The following is a 21,903-nucleotide window of genomic DNA, read 5'->3' as shown; positions in this document are numbered from 1 at the left end:
TGAAAGGGGATAGAAAGGAATATACTTTTTTTCTCATTGGTACATGGCACATACACAAAAACCAACCATGTAGTAGGACATATAAACCTCACAATCCAATGCAGAAAGGCAGATATATTAAATGCATCCTTTTCAGATCATGATACAAAAAAAATTATATGTAATAAAGGGACATGGAAAGAAAGACTTAAAAATAATTGGAAACTAAATAATCTAATCCTTTTTTTTAGCACACATTACCCACTTCATTCAGCCCCACAGCAATACACTAAACAGAGCAAAGGGGGGGGAGAGAAAAAAGGAGCCCTGTTATTCACTCCCAATACTGTAACATGGCAACAAGAGATGAAGGGGAAGAGGTAGCCTTCATCAAAGCTCAAGGAGTACTGCAGAGAGGGATAGGTTGGGGATGAAATGATATAATCCACCTTTGGCTAGGTGGGCTATGGAGTGGGTGGGGCTAGGGAGGACTCTGGAGTGGGGGTAGACTGGATCTCTCCTTGGCTCATCTCAAGTAGGTAGGTAACAGCTGTTATCTCCGGACCACACCTCCAAGTCAAGATGCGGGCTGGGGTTGGCTGTGTTCAGACTGACATTATGGGGGGTGGGGCAAGAAGCTGCCTAGACCTTCTCAGAATCTGTTGGGGAGGTTGGGACAGGCCAATGGGAATCTGAGTAATGGAAGGCAAGAGAGGGTCAGACAAAAAGAAATCTTCTGAGCAGAGAGCTGGGAAAACATTATCACTCTGGGAGCTCTCCCTATTCCCCTCTACTTCCAGTGGAGCTAGGGATTGGGTGTCATGGCCCTGGGCATCAAACAACACACAGAAGGATGGATGCCAGATGGTTCTGAAGTAGATTGAGTTACCAGATCCAGAATTCTCTGTCCTTTCACAGCCAGGTCCCAGGGAGCTGGCTGGCTCCCCTCTTTGAGACTCTGGGTGAGAACTGGGGTCTGATCCCTCAGAAGCTGCTGACCAAAGTGAAGCATGGAATTTGGTGACTGAATTTGGTCCCTGTGTATCTGAGGGGCTGGAAAGGACCCAGGTTGGGGTCTGTATGGTCGAGGGATCCCTGTGTCATCCAGACTCTTCTCCAGAGCCACAGTTCCCTTCTTGGTCACATGGGTCTTTATCCAGACCTTCCTCTCCTCCCCAGGAGAAAGGCAGGGGATCATCCTAGGTCAGGAGGAGGGTACAAGACTACCTCCTCTTCACCCTGTAGACACTCAGGAGTCCTGGGAAAGGAAGAAGGTGAGGGTCCTGGGCAGGTCCGGAGGTCCCTCCATCCCCTCACAAACCGCAAAGTGCTGAGGAGGTGCTAACTCCCTAAGAGGCGACCCCACTCCCCCGCCCCGGGGACTCTGAAAAAGGTGAGAGGTCAAAGAGCCATGAAGAGCCGCAAAGAGGGCGAGAGAAGAGCAACTGGCCAGAGGCCAGGACCGAGAGGTTAGCCCTTTTACCACCTGGGAACCCCCAAGGGAATAGTCACCTAAGTAATCTAATCCTAAAAAATGATTTGGTAAAACAACAAATCATAGAAACAATAAATAACTTCATTCAAGAGAATGACAATAATGAGACAACTTACCAAAACTTATGGGATGCAGTGAAAGCACTTCTTAGGGGGAGTTTTATATCTCTAAATGCTTACATGAATAAAATAGAAAAAGAGGAGATCAATGAATTGGGCATACAACTAAAAAAAATTAGAAAAAGAATAAATTAAAAATCCTCAATTAAACAGTAAATTAGAAATATTGAAAACCAAAGGAAAAATCAAGAAAACTGAAATCAAGAAAAATATTGAACTAATAAATAAAACTAAGAGCTGGTTTTATGAAAAAATCAATAAAATAGATAAACCTTTGGTTAATCTAATTTAAAAAAAAAGAAAGAAGAAAACCAAATTACAAATATTAAAAATGAAAAGGGTGAAACTACCACCAAGGAAGAGGAAATCAAAACAACAATTAGGAATTATTTTGCCCAACTATATGCCAACAAATTTGACAATCTTAGTGAAATGGATACATACTTACAAAAATATAATTTGTTCAGATTAACAGAAGAGGAAGTAAAATACTTAAATAACCCCATCTCAGAAAAAGAAATTGAACAAGTCATTGATGAACTCCCTAGGAAAAAATCTCCAGGGCCAGATGGATTTACATGTGAATTCTATCGAACATTTAAAGAATAATTAATTCCAATACTATATAGACTATATTGGAAAATTCGTGAAGAAGGAGTCTTACCAAATTCTTTTTATGATACAAATATGGTGCTGATACCTAAAGCAGAAAGAGTCAAAATGGAGAAAGCAAATTATAGACCTATTTCCCTAATGAATATAGATGCAAAAATTTTAAATAAAATATTAGCAAATAGATTACAGCAACTTCTCACAAGAATAATACATTATGACCAGGTAGGATTTATACCAGGAATGCAGGGCTGGTTCAATATTAGGAAAACTATAAGCATAATTGATTATATCAACACCAAAAACTAACAGAAACCACATGATCATCTCAATAGATGCAGAAAAAGCTTTTGACAAAATATAACACCCATTCCTATTAAAAACAATACACAGCATAAGAATATATAAAGTCTTCCTGAAAATAATAAATAGCATCTGCCTAAAACCTTCAGCAAGTATCATATTTAATGTGGACAAGCTAGAAGCATTTCCAATAAGATCGGGGGTGAAACAAGGATGTCTATGATCACCATTGTTGCTCTATATCATACTGGAAGCGTTAGCTTTAGCAATAAAAGAAGAAAAAGAAATTGAAGGTATTAGAATAGGCAAAGAAGAAACAAAGCTATCACTCTTTGCAGATGACATGATAATAATAATAATAATGATAATAATAATAAACAACTTTAGCAAAGTTGCAGACTATAAAATAAACTCATATAAATCATTGGCATTTCTATATATTACCAACAAAGCCTAACAGCAAGATATAGAAAGAGAAATTCCATTTAAACTTACTGTAGACATTGTAAAATATTTAGGAGTCTACCTGATAAACAAATCCAGGAACTATATGAACACAATTACAAAACTTTTCACACAAATAAAGTCAGATATAATTAAGTGGAAAAATATCAGTTGCTCATGGTTAGGCCAAGCTAATATAATAATAATGACAATTTTACCTAAGCTAATTTACTTATTTAGCACCATACCAAAAAATTACCAAAAAATTATTTTATAGAGTTAGAAAAAAATAATAACAAGATTCATTTGGAAGAACAGAAGGTCCAGAATATCAAGGAACTAATGAAAAGAAATGCAGGGGAAGGTAGTCTAGTCATTCCAGATCTTAAATTGTATTATAAAGCAGCAATTATCAAAACTGCTTGGTACTGGCTAAGAAATAGAGTGGTGGATCAGTGGAATAGGTTACATAAGCAAGACACACTAGTCAATGATTATAGTAATCTATTATTTGAGAAACCCAAAGAACCCAGCTTCTAGGATAAGAACCCACTCTTTGAAAAAACTGCTGGGAAAACTAGAAAAGAGTATGGCAGAAACTAGGCATAGATCAAAATCTCACACCATATACCAAAATAAAGTCAAAACAGGTTCATGATTTAGATATAAAGGATGATACTATAAACAAACTGGGAAAGCAAGGAATAATTTTCCTATCAGATTTATGGAGAACAAAAGACATCATGACCAAACAGGAGACAGAGAATATTATGAAAAGCAAAATGGATAACTTTGATTACATTAAATTGAAAAGTTTTTGCACAAAGTCAATGCAACTAAGATTATAGGAAGGTAGAAAATTGGAGGAAAAAATTTATAACCAGTCTCTCTGATAAATGCCTCATTTCTAAAATATATAGAGAATTAAGTCAAATTTATTAGAATATGTCATTCCCTTATTGATAAATGGTCAGAGGATATGAACAGGCAGTTCTCAGATGAAGAAATTAAAACCATCTATAGTCATATGAAAAAATGCTCTAAATCACTATTGATTAGAGAAATGCAAATCAAAACGACTCTGAGATACCATATCACACCTGTCAGATTGGCCAAGATGACAAAACAAGAAAATGATAAATGTTGGAGAAGATGTGGGAAAATTGGAAGACTAATGCATTGTTGGTGGAGTTGTGAACTGACTCAACCATTTTGGAGAGCAATTTGGAACATGCCCAAAGGGCTATAAAAATGTGCATACCCTTTGACCCAGCAATAACACTTCTAGGGTTATATCCCAAAGAGATCTTACAAATGGGAAAAGGACCCACATGTACAAAACTATTCATAGCAGCTCTTTTTGTGGTGACAAAGAATTGGAAATTGAGAGGATGCCCATCAATTGGAGAATGGCTGAACAAATTGTGGTATATGAATGTAATGGAATACTACTGAGCTATAAGAAATGATGAACAGGCTGACTTCAGAAAAACCTGGAAAGAGTTGTGTGGTCTGATGCTGAGTGAAGTGAGCAGAACCAAGAGAACATTGTACCCAATAACAGCCATGTAGTGCGATGACTAATATTGATAAACTTAACCCTACTCAGCAATGCAAGGATCTAAAACATCTCCAAAGGCCTCATGATGGAAAATGCTATCCACATCCAAAGAAAGAACTCTAGAGTTTGAATGCAGATTGAAACATAGTATTTGCTATTTTTTTTCTTCTGTTGAATTTTGTTTCCTCTTTCTGGTAGTTCCTCTTATTGGTTCTAATTCTTACTTACAACATCACTAATATGAAAATATGTTTAATAGGAATATATATGTATAGCCTATATCAGATTGTGCACTGTCTTGGTGAGGGTGGTGGGGAGGAAGGGGAGAAAAATTTCAGACTCAAAAGCATATGAAAGTGATTGTTGATAAATCAAAATAAATTAATTAGAATGATTAAAAATATTTAACATTCATTTTTAAATAAAATTTTTAATTCCAATTTTTTCCCTCCCTACTCTACAAAAGGTTAAGCAATTTAGTATAGGCTATATATATTCAATCATGTGAAACCTATTTCCATATCAGTCATGTCATGGAAGATGTAAGTACGCCAAAAAATACAATTTGCTAAAGGAAAAACACACATACAACATACACAAAACAAAGCAAATTAAAATAGTATGCTTTGATCTGCATTCAGACACCATCAGATCTTTGTCTGGATATGGATAGCCTTTTCCTTCGTGAGGCCTTTGTTCTTGTTGTAGATTATTGTATAGCTGAGAAGAGCTGAGTCATTCATAGTTGATCATCACTCTGTGTTTCTGTTACTGTATACCGTATTCTCCTGGTTTAGTTCATTTCATTTTGTTTTGGTTCAGGTAATTTTTTCCAGGTTTTTCTGAAATCTGTCTATTTGTCATTTCTTATACAACAACAATTTTCCATTACACGCATATATCACAGCTTGTTCAGCCATTCCCCAATTGATATGCATTCTCTCAATTTCTAATTCTTTGCCACCACAAAAAGAGTTACTACAAAAAATTCTGGACATGTAAGTCTTTTTCTTTGTTTCATGATCTCTTTAGGATACAAACCTAGTAGTGGTATTGCTGGATCAAGGGGTATGAACAGTTTGATTGCCCTTTGGACAGAGGAACATATATTTCAAACTGGAAAAAGACTCCAGAGATCAGCTAGGAGCAGGAGCAGTAGCACTAGTTAACAGAGGACAGAACTAAAATTTTGAAACTGATTTTTAAAAGAATCATAAACCTCAGCTTGGAAAGTATTCTATTCTATTATAGAACAATAGATAAAATATTTCAAGAAAATCTGAATCAAGTAGTTATTGTATTTAAATCTTATATTAATCTATATATTTGTTTCATATGGTATGATCTTTTAGAGTTAAACATGTTTGTTTTGTATTTAAATCTTTGCCATCAAGAGGTAAATTAATTACTTAATAAAAATACATATTTCTGAATTATCTAGACTCTCTTTGTAAGACAACAAATTGACTACACCAAAATACCAAAGATGTATTCAATCAATCATTCCATAAATACTAACTAAAAATCTACTGTATGTAAAACACTGTACTAAGGGTTGGGTGATATCTGGTTCCTAAAACACCAGAAAGCGCAATACAGTATTCTGCCTAACTAATATGATTCTCACATGTGGTGATATGAAAATCTGATGGATATATTAAAGAAGAATGTCATATAAAGGCTGTGAAACAATAATTTCACAGAAACTTCATCATCCAGCTCTACCTAAAATACCATGATAAATTATGTTGTTCTTTAATGGTTTTAAAGAAACTAGAGAGTGTCAAGAGAAAAGTGATAACACTGTTTAAAGGAGCAGAAAATAAGTGCTACAAACAGACTGGAGAAAAGTAGGTGACTTAATTACTATCTTCAAAGACATGAAATGATTGTGTAAAGAAGATTTTGATCAAGTAATCTCAGTCCATATTGTATTTTAGGAAAGGAAATGGACAAATTGATACAGCAAAAAATTCTGGTTGAACTAGTTGGAGCAGTAAATAGAGCTCTGCACTTGGAGTCAGAAATACATGAATTCAGACATATTCTAGTCATGTGATCCTAGGAACATGACTTAAACTCTATCTGCCTCAGTTTCCTAATTGTGTAAAGAGGATAATAATAGCATCTACCTACCAGGCTGTTGTGAGGATGAAATTAGATAATATTTGCAGAATACTTTGCAAACCTTAAAACTCTGTAAAAATGCAAATCATTGTTGTTGGTGTTGTATAATTAAAATTAATAAGTGATGAGGGAAGGAGAAAAGGTATAAGAAGTCAGAAATTGGAGATCCGGAAACATTTAATTCACCTGGGCAAGCCCTGGATGCTCACTCTGTCCTTCTCTTGCAAGTCACTGTTTTCTGCTATACTGGGAGTAGAGGGGGTGTCGATGAGAGAAGGGGAATAAGTAAATGAAAAGTTAAGAGAAATTCCCTCCCACCCATCCCTTCCCCCTTGCAGTTTAAAGGCAAAGTGAGGGGAGGCATAATGTTGTAAGTAAAAAATATGAAAGAGTGAGTCATCCAGAGCTTGCTCATCTATCCAACAAGGAATGGCACTTCCTGCAACAAGAATTTTTCTTCTTCTCCTCACCCAACTCCCTTTGTCACCAGTCATTTAGTAGGCTTCTCTAGTCATGGAAGACTAATCAAAAGAGTTCTCCATGCTTATTAAATAAGGGGATTAGCCCAGAAAAGCTCGAAGATCTCTTTTAGTTTTAAATCTATGATTCTATGTTTAAGCAGGGACTAAGGTACAAGTCAACCTCTATAGCAGGTATCCTTCAGACAAAGGTTCAAATTTTGAAATTTTTCAAATTTATTGGGGGGAGGATTTAATAAATTATTAGAGAGTCCCCTGATCATCTGCATTTACATTTATAAAACTGCATTGAACATTTTGCAAAGAAAACCATAGAATGAGTCTCTTAGGCCTCTAACTTTGCAGATCTTCTAAGGTAAGACAGTTTCATTCTTAATTAGGTTAGGCAGAAGTTGTTTCTGTGTCTCTGTCTCTCTCTTTCCATCAGTATTCCTTCTGTGACTATTAGTATAAGATTCACTGGATTCTATTGCACATCAATAGCCTCCTCTCCTTCCCACACACTCATTCCCTTAAGGTTCCCAAAGTGGATTATACTATCCTCTGCAGAGTGCTGGAACAATCCAGTGGGTGGTAGTAGCCTTGGGTGCAATTGGGAGGCTCCTGAACAAAAATAGGGGGGTGATGGAAGCATGAGGAAAGAAGTAAAGATAAGGAAATTTTGAAGAACCATTCGTATATGTTTCATTGGTTGTTTAACAGAGTTAAGGTCACAGTGATTACTTTATTTTCCAAGTAAACACATAAAATGCAAATTATAACCCGTTAGTGGTCAAGTCCACTGACAGGTCATAACAAGTAATTGTTGGTAGGGGAGCATGTTGTGCATCACTGGGAAGTACAACATACATTAGCAGGAATATGTGTATATAATGACTTGTTTATTATAATATAAGGTTACATGATGCAATATTGGGTCATCAAAATTTCAATGCAGGATAAAACTAGAAATTTACAGTAAATTATTGTATTTAAGATGTGTCATTTCTAAAAATAATATTCATATTTTTGAAATTATACAAATTTCAAAAATGTTGAAGTTTTAAAGAAAGTAGATTTCCAGAAGGGCACCAAGTAATTTCTTTTAAAAAGGGGAAGGTGGATTTTGGAGAGCAATTTGGAACTATACCCAAAGGGCTATTAAAATGTGCATATTCTTTAACCCAGCAATAGCACTCCTAAGGCTGTATCCCAAGGAGATCATAAAAATGAGAATAGGACCCACATGTACAAAAATATTTATAGCAGCTTTTTCTGTGGTGGCAAAGAATTGGAAATTGAGGGGATGTCCATCAATTGGGGAATGCCTGAACAAGTTGTGGCATATGAATGTAATCAAATACTATTGTGCTATAAGAAATGATGAGCAGGCAGACTTCAGAAAAACCTAAAAAGACTTGTATGGACTGATGCTAAGTGAAGTGAGCAGAACCAGGAGAACGTTGCACACAGTAACAGCCATGTTGTGCAATGATTAATTTTGATAGACTTGGCTCTTCTCAGCAATGCAAGGATCTAAGACATCTCCAAAAGACTCATGATGGAAAATGCTATCTATATCCAGAGAAAGAACTATGGAGTTTGAATGCAGATCAAAGCACACTATTTGCTCTTTTTTTTTCCTTCTGTTTTGTTTTGTTTCTTCTTTCTTGTGGTTCCTCCTATTGGTTCTAATTTTTCTTTACAACATGACTAATGTGAAAATATGTTTAATAGGAATGCATATGTAAAGTCTGTATCAGATTGCATGCCATCTTGGGAAGGGAGGTGGGGAGGGAGAGGGAGAAAATTTAAAACTCAAAAGCTTATGGAAGTGATTGTTGAAAACTAAAAATTAATTAATTAAAAGTAAATAAATATTTTAAAACAAGAAGAAAAAAAAAAGGGGGAGATAGGCCAAATAAGTTTGGGAACCTCTGAATTAGATTTTCTATTTATTTCTGTGCTGATCATTGTAAACAATATCTGTCAGACTCTCAAATTGTGTTGTTTATCTCATCTTCAATTCTACAGACAATCTGTTGTAATTACAATAAAATTACAAGTAAGAATTTGTTGATCTTCCTACGAAGATATATAGAATTACATTTTGATTAAAGTGCTTCATGAAAAGCAATTCATTCAGGAAGTAATTTTTTGGTTGATCCTTCATGTGGTCCATACATTGTACTTAGTCCTAAAAGCCAAAGCTTATTATCTCTTTAATTCTGAGGATTTATGTAAAAACTTCATTTATTGAAACAATCTTGATTTACAGGTTTTAACATTTTCTCTTGGATAGCTAGGTGGCACATTGGATAGAGTGCCATGCTTGGAGTCAGAAATTCTCATCTCTCTGAGTCAAATCTGTCCTCATACATTTACTAGCTGTGTGACCTCGGGCAAGTCACTTAACCCTGCTTGCTTCAGTTTCCTCATTTGTAAAATGAGCTAAAGAAGGAAATGACAAACAACTATAGTATCTTTGCCAAGAAAACCCAAATGGGGTCACAAAGAATCAGATGCGATTGAAAAATAACTGAACAACATTTTCTCTCTGGCTTGTATAAATAAAAATTGGTTTTAAACTATAAGCAATTTGGATAATTTTCTATTTTATCATTAGAAAGGAAACCAACCAGGAGAGAAAATGACAAGATGATCCTTTTTTCCAGCTGATAAATCAAAATACCCTGACTGGATTTTATAACAAACTTTTATTACCTAATTCTTATTTTTCACATCACAAATAGTATTCTGTACCAAAAGTTCTTTAAAAAATAATGAAATTTCTTGTAAAGAAAACACCTTTCATATCTTTAAAATGTGTTATAAAGATTGAAAGGGCCTGGTAAGTGTTCCATATGAAACCTAGAAAATTATATAGAACAAGTTTGCATTGTATATTTTACGTATCTCTACAGCCACAATTAAACAGGAAAGAACTTTGAGTTTCATTGTTTTTTATTTTTGCAACTAAGATGAGAGGATTGTCTACATATATTTTTGAGGATAAATGATCAAGGTAAATTAATTTACCTTAATTAATGTGGCGAATTAATAGTTTGTTGTGTTTTTCCATGTTCCTGGCAAAAAAAAAAAAAAAAAGTCCAAGTTCAGTGTAACCAACATCTAAGAATATCTCAGGTGACAGAAAGAAGTCACAACAGAGGGTATTTTTTTTGGTGCTAGTGCAGAGTCAAACTGTTGGTACCAGGCAGGAACAGGGAAAGAAGTCAGGTTCTCATTCCAGCCAAACAATCAAGCTTCCTTATCCTCTTCCCTTCACTCCATCTTTCCTACACTAGTTCCAGCTGTCTTTTCTTTTTTTTAACTGAGGGCTGCCTTTCTCTTTTATTCTCTCCCTCCCCAGTATGTCTCAAGGTTTCCCCTGAATATTAGTTACATCCAAGGAAGTCATGACAGCCTCCCTTCCTTTACCCCATGAGAATTGCATTCACCAGGTTACTGTATTCTTGCATCCTTTCCAAAAAGGATCTCAGGCTCTTTATCTTATTGTTAGACCCATGTCTTCATGGGATAGAGGAGAAGCCATCTTCTATCAGAGCCACTGTGTTGTCAGAGAGTCATATTCCACTTCTCATTGACTCCCTAGAAATTGATCTTATGAAGGGAGCAAGTGTCCATGGCCAGTAGGTATATCATACCATGCCCCTTGACACTTGAGCCTCTGAAATAGATGCTCATGGGGCCCCCTTATCTCCTTGTTACTTAAAGTTTACTTTTGTGCCTTTGATGAGGCAAGTGAAAAAATGTATACATGTATATCAACACATGTATATATATATATATAATATGTACACACATGCATACATGTATGTATAAAACATGTGTGATATATAAATTGTATATATAATTATACACACCTATATGTGTATATATATATGTATATATGGATGGATATCCATATGATTATATATATTTTTAAAAGGCAGGGTCTGGTTCTCCCCACCCAGGAGTTACAGTGGGCATACATGTCTAAAAATTGACTGACTGGGCAACATTTTATAAACTGGAGTATGTGTAAGACCTAATGCCTATACAACCTCTTCCCACTCCAAGATTGAAGTGGGAAACAGCCAATTACTCACTATGTCCAGGAGGAGGTAGAACCTGACTTTCACACAAAGTATGAATCCTAGAACTGATGGTCAAGCTATAAACAAACAGAAGAAATATCCTACTATAATGAAGTATTCTGGGTGAAAATAATCTGAAAATATAATCCCAGAAGGTGGAAATAATTCTGAAATAATCACAAGTGGAACCTCAGAACAACAACAACAACAAGAAAAAAATCATGAGTTGACCATAAGGACTCCTTGAGTTGACAGAAGAAATGAAAGAACCAAAATAATAATAATAACAATAATTATAATAATAATAAATACAAAATTTAGAACACATGCAAAGAGAATAAACAGCTTAGAGTGAAAAAAGAATCAACATTTATCAAAAGAAAACATGCATTTGTTAAACTGTTGCCTGCCATGTGCAAAGCACTGTGCTACATTCTTTACAATATTATCTGATTTTATCCTCACAACAGTCCTGAGAGCTAGGGGATATCATTGTCTCTATTTTACATTTGAGTAAACTGAGGTAAACAGGTTAAATGACTTGTCAAAGGTCACTTGCCTAGGGGGTTTGTGAGGCCAGATTTGAACTCAGGTCTGCCTGAGTCCAAGGCCAGTATTCTATTCACTATGCCACCTAACTGCCCCTTTCAAGGGAAAAAAAGAAAGAAGAATGTAATAAACAGAATTGAGTGATCTAATCAGGAAGCAAGAAATATTTAAAAAAAACAGTCAAAAGATTGAAAAATTAGAGGAAAAAGTGACTAAAAGAAAAGGCCTGAAAAACACTGTAAGGAAAGATATATTGATAATCATGGAACTCCATGAAAACCACAACCAAACAAAAATCCTGCATATACTATTTCCAGAAGTCATAAAAGAAAACTGTCCAGAACTTTCAGAAGGAAAGAGAAATATATATATATATATATATATATATATATATATATATAAATATATATAATTTATTATTGTTGTTTGTCCTTCATTCTCAAAAAGGACCAATGACATCAGGGGGTTAATATCATGACTTGTAAGTGAATTGGATTTCAGTGAGGCAGGGTTGTGCAAAGTCACCACTATTCTCTTCTCCAAAGCCATCTGGGTCCAGTGGCAAGATATAGATCAGGACAACTGGAGATAGCCCATATGAAGTGGGAGATCATGGTCATTTTAAGTTAAAGTCTTTCCCAGATCTCAGTTTGTCTGAGGCAACACCCATTCAGTGATGAAGGCTAGGTAAGAAATGAGACCAAAAATTTGCCTCTTTTACCTAGTAAAAAAAAAAATCAATCTAGGAGAGGAAGACCCTCAAGGTTACTGGCCAAAATATGCCACTTATTGCCACTTATGATCACTCTAAGCAGCAAGCCTAAACAATAATCAAGTGAGGTTTGGACTGGGACCTGTTGGCTATCTCCAGTCATCCTGATCCATATCTTGCTACTGGACCCAGATGGCTCTGGAGAAGAGAGTGAGACTAGTGACATTGCACAGCCCTGACTTAGTGAAATCAAATTCATTTTCAAGTCATGACCTCACCTTCCTGATGTCATTGGTCCTCTTCAAGAATGAAGGACTAGTAACAATCTGTGAGTAGTAGTAATTGCTCCACTGAGAAACCAACTGACCAGTTCCAGTTGGACAATATTTGTTCCTTCCTTCCTTTTCCTCCTTTATTTTCTTCTTCCCTCTCCCTCCCTACCCTCCTTTTCCCTCTTTCCTCTTCCTCTGTCTTCATAGAGAATCATACCCTTACTTGTGGGTACTCTGCCCAAAGGAATATAAATTTGATCACTGAAACTTCACAAGTATAGATTTCCCTAAAGTAATTAACATCATATGTTCTAGAAATATTATCTTGGGTGGGGAAGGAGGTATCACATTGAAATTTTAAATAAATCCCCTTCTAAAAAGTTATGTTTATTGTCTGTAATGGCACTTAATTAGAACAGACCACCAGCCATGCTCCATTCTCCAGACTTCACCACCATGCGACAGCTGCCTTCTCTAATCCTGTAGCCCTCTTTTCTCACTGGTGAGTTACCACTGGAACTAGACTTTGAGGAAGGGCTCAGATTAACTATCCTTCATTCCCCATACTTCATTATAATTACTTGCCTCCCACTTCCCTCAATCATCTTTTCAGCTTTATTTTATATGTTGTCATCCTTCAACAAATTATAAGCTCCTTAAGGATAGGGATTGTCTTTCTGTCTGAATTTATATCTCCATCACTTAGTAAATACATGGAATATAGTAAGTGATTAATAAAAGTTTCTTGACTAACTTTACCTAAAATCTCTGGTCCATAACATCAATATCAATATAGAGGTATCTATGTATAAGTTAATTCAATTCAACAAGCTTTTATGAAGTACCTAGAGACACTGCGTGGTTAAGTGACTTGCCCAGAGTCACACATCCAGTATTTATCAGAATCAGGACTTGAGTCTATGTTTCTCAGATTTTAAAATCAACTATTGATTCCATGAAACCCTCTAGAAGTTGAACAGAGACAAAAATTACAGTTACTATTTTCAAGGAGCTTAAATTACATTTTCTACTTTAATGCAGAATAGTATAATACAAGGTAGAGAATGATAGAGACAAAAGAGACATCTGAAAAGGACTCAAGGAAATGTTGAGGAAGAAGGGAGTAATTACAAGTATGGAAATCAGTGAAGGCTTCATGGAAGAGGTGGCACCAAACCTGAACCTTGAAGGAAGAGAATTACTTTAAAAAATAAGAGGTACTATGGGTTGTATTATACTCATACGGTACAAAGAAAGCCAGTTCATAGAGACAGTATGCTGAATTTGGGGAATAACTTCAATATAGTCTGAGGGTAATAGCATATGAATAGTAATATGAAATATAGTTGGAAAGTTTGTATCCAGATTTCTATGGACCTGAAATGTCACCCTGAGAATTGTGTTTTTTATGCTACAGGAAACAAATGGCCTTTGAAAAGTTGCTATGGTTGATATTGTTATTGTTGCTATAGTGGTAGTCTGTGGTTATCAGATAGGAGGCATAGACATGCTGTAGCCAGTCCATTTTTGGTAGCCATATGAAAGATGGACTGGAAAGGAATGAAAATAGGGTCAGACAGATCAGTTAGAATGCTAATAATTTTACAGGAGAAAATTAAGAAGGTTTCTATTTTAAAAGAGATTTTAATGTACTTACTTTTTAAGTGCTCTATGAAGATGACTGAATTGAATTATATTCAATATAACAAGATAGTGAAACTATATTTTAACTTCTTTTTTAACATAAAAATGTATGTGGAATTGTTAGCATTAGAATGTAGTCATTCATTCTCTTTGATGTCTATGCCCAAAGACATTAAATATTTCTTTAAAAATTCATGATATCCATACAAACACAAAATAAGTACATTATCTTCTTATCATTATCAAGAACTCTAGATCACACAACAGAATCTCTAATCAGTACAAAGATAGGCAGAATAATTAAACATTCTCCTTTGCTGTTTTTTTATCCTTTCCCTGTGATTCCAATTTTAATTTCAGTCTTTAAGCTTTGAATATTCTTATTCCAAATGATAAGCATAAATTCAAGAATATGATACTGCTAATTTACAAAGAGAGTAATTGTTTATCTATATCATTAAGTAGAAACCAGAAAAGAAACTTCCACTAATTAAGTTATAAAATACCTCATCTTCTGCATGCCTGAGGCCTTTTTTTAGGTCTTCAACTCGAAATCTCAGTTTCTTTACTTCTGTCTCATGGTGATCCACTCTGTTGTTTGCATGAATCAGTTCTGCCATTTTATCTTGGTACTGTTTATTTAGTTTGCAGTAGGCATGCTGAAGTTCAGCCAGCTCCTTTAAAAAGAAAATAGAGGTTCTATTAGTCATAATAACTGACATTATGTAGTATGAGATAAAATGTTTTGCAAAATTTAAAGTGCCAGGTAAATACTATTGTTGCTATTATTATTAAAATAACATCATTAATCAATAGATAAACAATTGAGAACAATCAATAATATTTATTAAGCACCTGCTATGTGCCAGGCCCTGTGCTATCATCACAATTTTGAATCTGGTTCCAAACTTGTGATTTATTGCTTATTACATCTGGGATTTAGGCCTCAGTTTTCTCAACTGCAAAATGAAAGACTAATACTTTATAATTTCTAAATTTCTTTCCAGTTCTAAACAATATGAAAAATATGGAAAAAAATAAGATTCATGGAAACTTGTATTGCCATACTCAGCCTATGTCCCCAAGGTGTTTTCTATTCCAGAAACCCAAATCAGCTAAAAATAACAAACTCTGCCTTAAATACTGGCAATTGAGTAGCCATGAAAGAGTACTATGTCCATCCCTACCCCACCTAGCACCACTGATTGGCCAACTCCTTTGACTGCCAGAAGACTGGAAGATTCATCAGCCAACCTGTCCCTCTTTTCTGTCTCTACATGGCTTGAATACATATCAGCTGGACAATATGGATAAACCATTATAGCTGGGATTAGTGGCAGACAAGGGTTGGTTGGTCTTACAGGCTGCTTCAGGTACCCTTCTTCCCCCCACTGACTATAGTAAACCCAGTATTAGCCTTGTCCCTTACTTATTGTTCTCTGCCATGTATTTGCACTATGCCCAATGGACTCTCCTCTATTATGGTGGTGGAACTATTGAACTTAGAGAACTAAATTGAAATCTAATTTGGCAATTTGTTGGTGAGAATTCAAGCACATCTCTTCTCTGGGCCTCAGTTTCTTCAACTATAAAGTGTGTATGTTGGACCAGATCAGCTCTAAATTCATTGAAATCTAACTTTAAGATATAAAATTCCTTGATACCTTCTTTAAGGTTAATTATCCCTTATCTCATATAACTTAACATTATAAACCAAGGGGAGAAGGTGCCAGATTCCTTGCTCTTCTAAGACACTTTCCAACCATCCCTCTGCCACCATTACTCAGAAACTCCAATCTTCCTTAGAAAATGACAAGCCAACGTAGTGTTCCAGGTATAGTTTTTAGGTTGAACTTTGCTATCAGGGATTGAGCTATAAGTCTCCCAGCCTGTAGCTACCTATGACCAAAGTACCAAAGAGGAGCCCTTAAAGAACTCAGGGAGCAGTGATGAAATGAATATTGCGGAGCCAGGCAGTAACCACTGAACATTCAGGAATGAGGATTTGTTGGTAAGAATGATTTAGTGATTCCCCACTCTTCTAGAAGTAGAGATCCAGGGGCAGCTAGGTGGTGCAGTGCATAGAGCTCCAGCCTTACAGTCAGGAGGACCTGAGTTCAAATCTGAGCTCAGACATTTAATACTTACTAGCTGTGTGTCCCTGAGCAAGTCACTTAATCCTGATTGCATCACCACAAACAAATAGAAGTAGAGATTCACTGCCCTTTAAGCTATCTCATTTACTCCCTTCCTTATCCACTCCTCAATTAAGAATAGGATGAAGGGAAGACAGTCAAACTATTTCTTCTTTCCCTCCTCCACTAGAGGTTCAGATTATAATACCATTATGTCTTTAAGTGATTTGCTTTTTTCTCCCCATAGTATTGGAGTGATACATATATGTATATTAAAATCTAGATAATTATCTGAATCTGAGCCATGTTTAGTCATTTAAGAAAAAGGTAGAGTTGAGAAAGGAGGGAGACAAAGAGATCATAAAAATAGGGAAAGGACTCACATGTACAAAAATATTTATAGCAGTTCTTTTTGTGGTGGCAAAGAATTGGAAATTGAGGGGATGCCCATCAGTGGGGGAATGGCTGAACAAGTTGTGGTATATGAAGGTAATGGAATACTATTTTGCTGTAAGAAAAGATGAGCAGGCAGCCTTTAGAAAAACCTAGAAAGATTCGTATGGACTAATGCTGAATGAAATGAGCAGAACCAGGAGAATATTATACATAGTAACAGCCACATTGTGTGATGACTAACATTGATAGACTTAGTCCTTCTCAGTAATGCAAGGATCTAAGACATCTCTGAAAGTCTCAAGATGGAAAATGCTATTCACATCCAAAGAAAGAACTATGGAGTTTGAATACAGATCAAAGCATATGCTATTTGATCTTTTTTTTCTTCTGTTTTGTTTTGTTTCCTCCTTCTTGTGGCTCCTTTTATTGCTCCTAATTCTTCCTCACTACATGACTAATGTGAAAATTTTAAAAAAAAGAAAGGAGGGAGAACTGACCTTGGAATGAAACAGATTTAAATTACTGAGGATTCATAACAGTAAGTTAAATCTGCCACAGCAATCTGGCAGTAGGGTCTAAATCATATCTTTTCAGGGGCATGAAAATTAATTGGGATAAATAATATTTTTATATGGTTTCATCATGTGACTGCAATTTTTTAGTGGGGGAGTTCTACTGACACTAAACTGATTCAGAAGTCTAACCTTCAATAGGTGAAACCAATGCGAGAGTGTCATTAATTATTAACATTAATTGCAGTATACCTGTCAGGTAAATGCTATATTTCCTCTGTAAACAAGGATCTCATTGCTCTTTCTTGGTGTAACTTTATTTTTGTGGCTTTTAAGAAACCACACTTAAAAAATAGTACAAAAGTTATAGCTCTTTACAGCACATTTCAAATTGTTGCTGGAGACACCAAAGCTGCTATTGGTAAAGGAAATGAAGCATTCAAGGATCATTCAAACTCACAATGACATAGGATTAGTCACACTGAAAAGGAAAATGGTGTTTGTCAAATGTAAAAAAACAAACCAAACAAGAATAAAAATAAGAAGTGAAAATCTATTGATGAAAAAACAAAAAGCGAGACCTTCACATGAACTATGCAACTGGAGCAGTTATTATTAATTCTCCCTCAGTGCTATGAATGATTACCAAATTTGAAGGACAATGAGAACATCAAGAAAAACCACAGCTACTTACTGTGCTATGAAAAAAAAATACATGGCATAGACTAGAAAATATAAATATGGGCATACTGAAGATGGGGGAGAAGCAATTTTCAATGATGAAATTCAATTTTTAATTGAACGGAAAATCAAAACTATTTTCAGACTGTTGGGGTGTGTCTATGAAATATGGTCTGGCAATCTATATTTCATATACATATATGTATATATATGTATATGTATGTGTGTGTGTGTGTGTGTGTATATATACACACACACACACACACACACACACACACACACATATATATATTTCCTTCACCAAACCCCAAAATGTTTTGTCTTGTTTACTACTAGTCTTCCTGGAAATCTTCATCTGTACAGAGGATGATAAATACTAACAAATATAAAGATAAACTAGGAAACCGAATTGTGATAGAAGCATAGAAATAATCAAATGGAGATAGAATATTACTACATGATTTTATACCAGGTCACATCTAACAAAAAGCTAAGAAATTTATTCAAGAAATACAAATAAATATACTTCTATGGCCTATGAACTCAACTCACTTAAACATAATTGAAAACCTATGACCTATAAGCAAGGCCTGACTTAGAAAAAAGGGATTCCTTACCAAATGTACATATTTTCCAATGTGATAAAAGTTTGCTTTCATTTGAAGAATTTTTTTAAAGGTCAAAATTTTGTGACTTCAATTCAAATCATGTAAAGCAGTGAAGTAAAACTGAATTAGAAATAGGGGAGCCACTAAATTGAAAATAAGGATCCTGGTATTCCACATGTTTTAAAATGCAGTATTATCCATATTTTGTTGTATTTTTATTTATGTGGTTAAATATTTCCTAATTACATTTTAGTCTGGTTCTGAATTCATTCAGGAGTGTTGTAAGCCATGAATTTGACATTTCTGATATAAAAGGGAGGACATATGCATATTAAAGTTTGCCATTTTTTTAACATGTAAAAAAGCTAGAAGTCATACAGTTTGATCAACTAAATTAGTCTAATCTGTATCTATTAATTCACATACTACTGTAACTAAAATGAGTATTTTGAGAAGACAATATAGAAAAATGTGGGGAGCTAGATTTCCTTCAGACATGAACCAATAAATTCCAGAAATCAAACAAGGAAGCATGGTAAGAGTGGTCATTTTATTTTTCCTGTTATTAATTTACTGGTTTTCCAGAAATAAAGTCTATGGTGATTCAAATGGAGCTTCTTTACTATGCCTTTAAACCCAAATCACTACTGTTTTCACTGATTGACCAATACTAGGTCCCAGGACAAACCTCACTGGCTTATTGTTTGGGTTTTGATGACTCAGAGTGAGTGTAAATCACAATTGTTTTTGCTCTGGCCAGATACTCTGAGGGTGTTCCCCTCCCCAGATTGATTCATTTGTGAAACCACATTGGGCCACTTTTGCTTCACTTCTTCTCTAGCCTTTAATTATTATATGGGCATTGCCTTACACAAACTGAGACCTGGGAAAGTCTTTACCTTTAAAAGGCCAAGGTCTCCCACTGCATGGAGCCTTCCCAGTCCTAATCTATGTCTTTCCACTGGACTCAGATAACTCTGGAGGAGAGAGTGAAGCTGACGACTTTGCACAGCTCTGCCTCACTTAAATTCAATCCATTACAAGTAAAGACATCACCCTCCTGATGTCATTGGTCATCTTCAAGAGGGAAGGACTAACAATAACAACAACAACAATTCACTGGATTTAAAAAGTAAGTCACATTCTGAAAGGAACATGAGTGACTAAAGACCAATGCACCCTAGGAAGGGAGAGAAGGAGATGAAGGTAAGGAAAGCCACAACTTAATGAAGGTATCAGTTCTTCCCCTGCCAAACCAACAGAGTGATTAAAAGTTCAGTCTGCTTTGCTCTTCAGTATCACCTGGGCTTTAAAATTCATAGAGTACTTTATATACCTTATCTCTTTTGATCCTCATAATAACATTGTGAGGTAAAAGATGTTTTTATCCTCATCTTACAGATCAGGAAACTGTTAAGTAATTTACATTAAACTCACATAGTTAATAAGTAACTGAAGTAGAATTTAAGCCAAAGGTGAGATTCAGTCTATATCCATGAACAAAGGAAAGTTATCTAGTGTATTGAAACTGAACTTATATCTTTTAGTTTTCCAGCTTTCTAAGCCAGGGATATTAAATCATTATACTGCAGTCATAGCATTCCAAGGTAAATCATAAAGTCCTTCTGGCCTTTTCTTTCCATCAACACATGATGGAATTAGGAAGTATGTGGAGATAGAATTTAAATTCCTAGGAGGCAAGGATTGTTGTAAAATTTTTTTTTTGTCTTTGTATCCATAGCTCCCAGTGCCTGACACATGGTAATTAATAAATGTTTCTTGTTGACTGATAAAAAAGAAACATAAATTTATGTCTCTGTGGTACAAATGAGTGGATGTCATAAATTTAATACCAAGATAAAGTTTGAGCTTGAAGACATCACTCTAATCAGTTGTATTAATCAGCAAAGTATCTATCTGAAGCAAATGAATCTCAGTGCTGTGTATACAACAGGCATCGAATACATGTTTGTGGAATGAATATTTGTTGAATAGATAAACATTCTATGACTACTGGAGAAAATGTTAATTCATTTAATGTAATGATACTTTAAGATATGCCAAGAACATTTCTTCAGATTCATTGAAAAATACTGTCAAAGGACTTTAAATAGCATATAATTAAAGAATAGAGCTCTTTACAAGGACTGTCAACATGCCTGCAGATGTCATTTCATGGAAGAGGAAACAAAGATGAAAGGAAAGAAAATGAATCTATATCCTGAATGTCTTAATTGGGAAAAGAAATCTGGACTAGTCTTATTTTCCCCTGCCAATTCCTATTTCAGTAAAGAATATTCTTGCATGACTCATTATACTTTTTTCCTTACATCCTCTGACTTAAAGTAATAATCATCTATCATAAATCTTAAGAGTACACAAATCAAAATGGAATAAAGTGAAGTGAAACTCCAATGAGCAAATTAGCATACTTAAAATGATCTTTTTCCAAATTGGCCATACGATGTAATGTGATGCATCTAAACTAGACATAAGAAACAATAGAAAAAATAGAGGGTTTTTTTAGTAAACATTTTATTTAATTAGAAAACTAAGTTAAAGTGTTTGCATCAATTTTGTTACAACTAACTGTGGTTAGTCATCTGTGCATAATTTGTCTTCTTTTATGAAGTAATGCGCCAAATTTTAATTTTAATGTAATATTTTTACAAAAAGAAATATGTATTAGTTGAACTGATGCTACTATGCAAAAAAGTAAAATAATTCAAGACACATTATTAATATTTAGTTGTATATAAGAAATGAGGTAAAAGACATAATCAAATAAGAATATGACCAGAAAAGTAGTTGGGCTAGCAATACAGTAAGAGTGAAAGATAACAGCTAGCTAGCTTATTCCTGCTAAGATAAATACATTATATTAAATTTGGGTAGGTATCCAATTGTGAGGTTATGGAAGGACTTCTGAAAGAGTGGTATGGGATGACAAAATGTGGGTGGATTTCTATCAGCACCATAAGAGGGAATTCCCTCATAAATGAGAATACACTTCCATTGAAATGTTGAAGATCAGAAGGTCTCTAAATCTATTCAACATCAAGAAAAGATTTTGATAGCAGTGAGGTGCCATTGCTATAAATTTTATTTCAACTACCAAAAGAAACATTTCTTTTTTGCAAAATACAATATGAAAAAAAGGCAGGCTTCTACTTGCTTTGTCAGATGTATTACTCTG

The 21,903-nt window shown here is 35.0% G+C and overlaps 1 protein-coding gene and 1 pseudogene across 1 annotated transcript in view; both read right to left on the bottom strand.

Moving 5' to 3' along the window:
• CCDC102B (coiled-coil domain containing 102B) overlaps nt 1-21,903 on the bottom strand; it is a 787,870-nt gene that overhangs the window by 300,797 nt on the left and 465,170 nt on the right. The window contains exon 7 of the mRNA XM_027852419.1: nt 14,882-15,052. Within this exon, the coding sequence (XP_027708220.1) occupies nt 14,882-15,052 (171 nt within the window). The remainder of the gene's footprint in view (nt 1-14,881; nt 15,053-21,903) is intronic.
• Nucleotides 444-1,177, bottom strand: LOC114036040 (annotated as a pseudogene).

This window comes from Vombatus ursinus, unplaced genomic scaffold (genome assembly GCF_900497805.2).
Source record: "Vombatus ursinus unplaced genomic scaffold, bare-nosed wombat genome assembly UNPS02009573.1, whole genome shotgun sequence".
In the NCBI taxonomy this organism is placed as follows: Eukaryota; Metazoa; Chordata; class Mammalia; order Diprotodontia; family Vombatidae; genus Vombatus; species Vombatus ursinus.
This window is presented reverse-complemented; position numbering and strand designations above follow the sequence as displayed.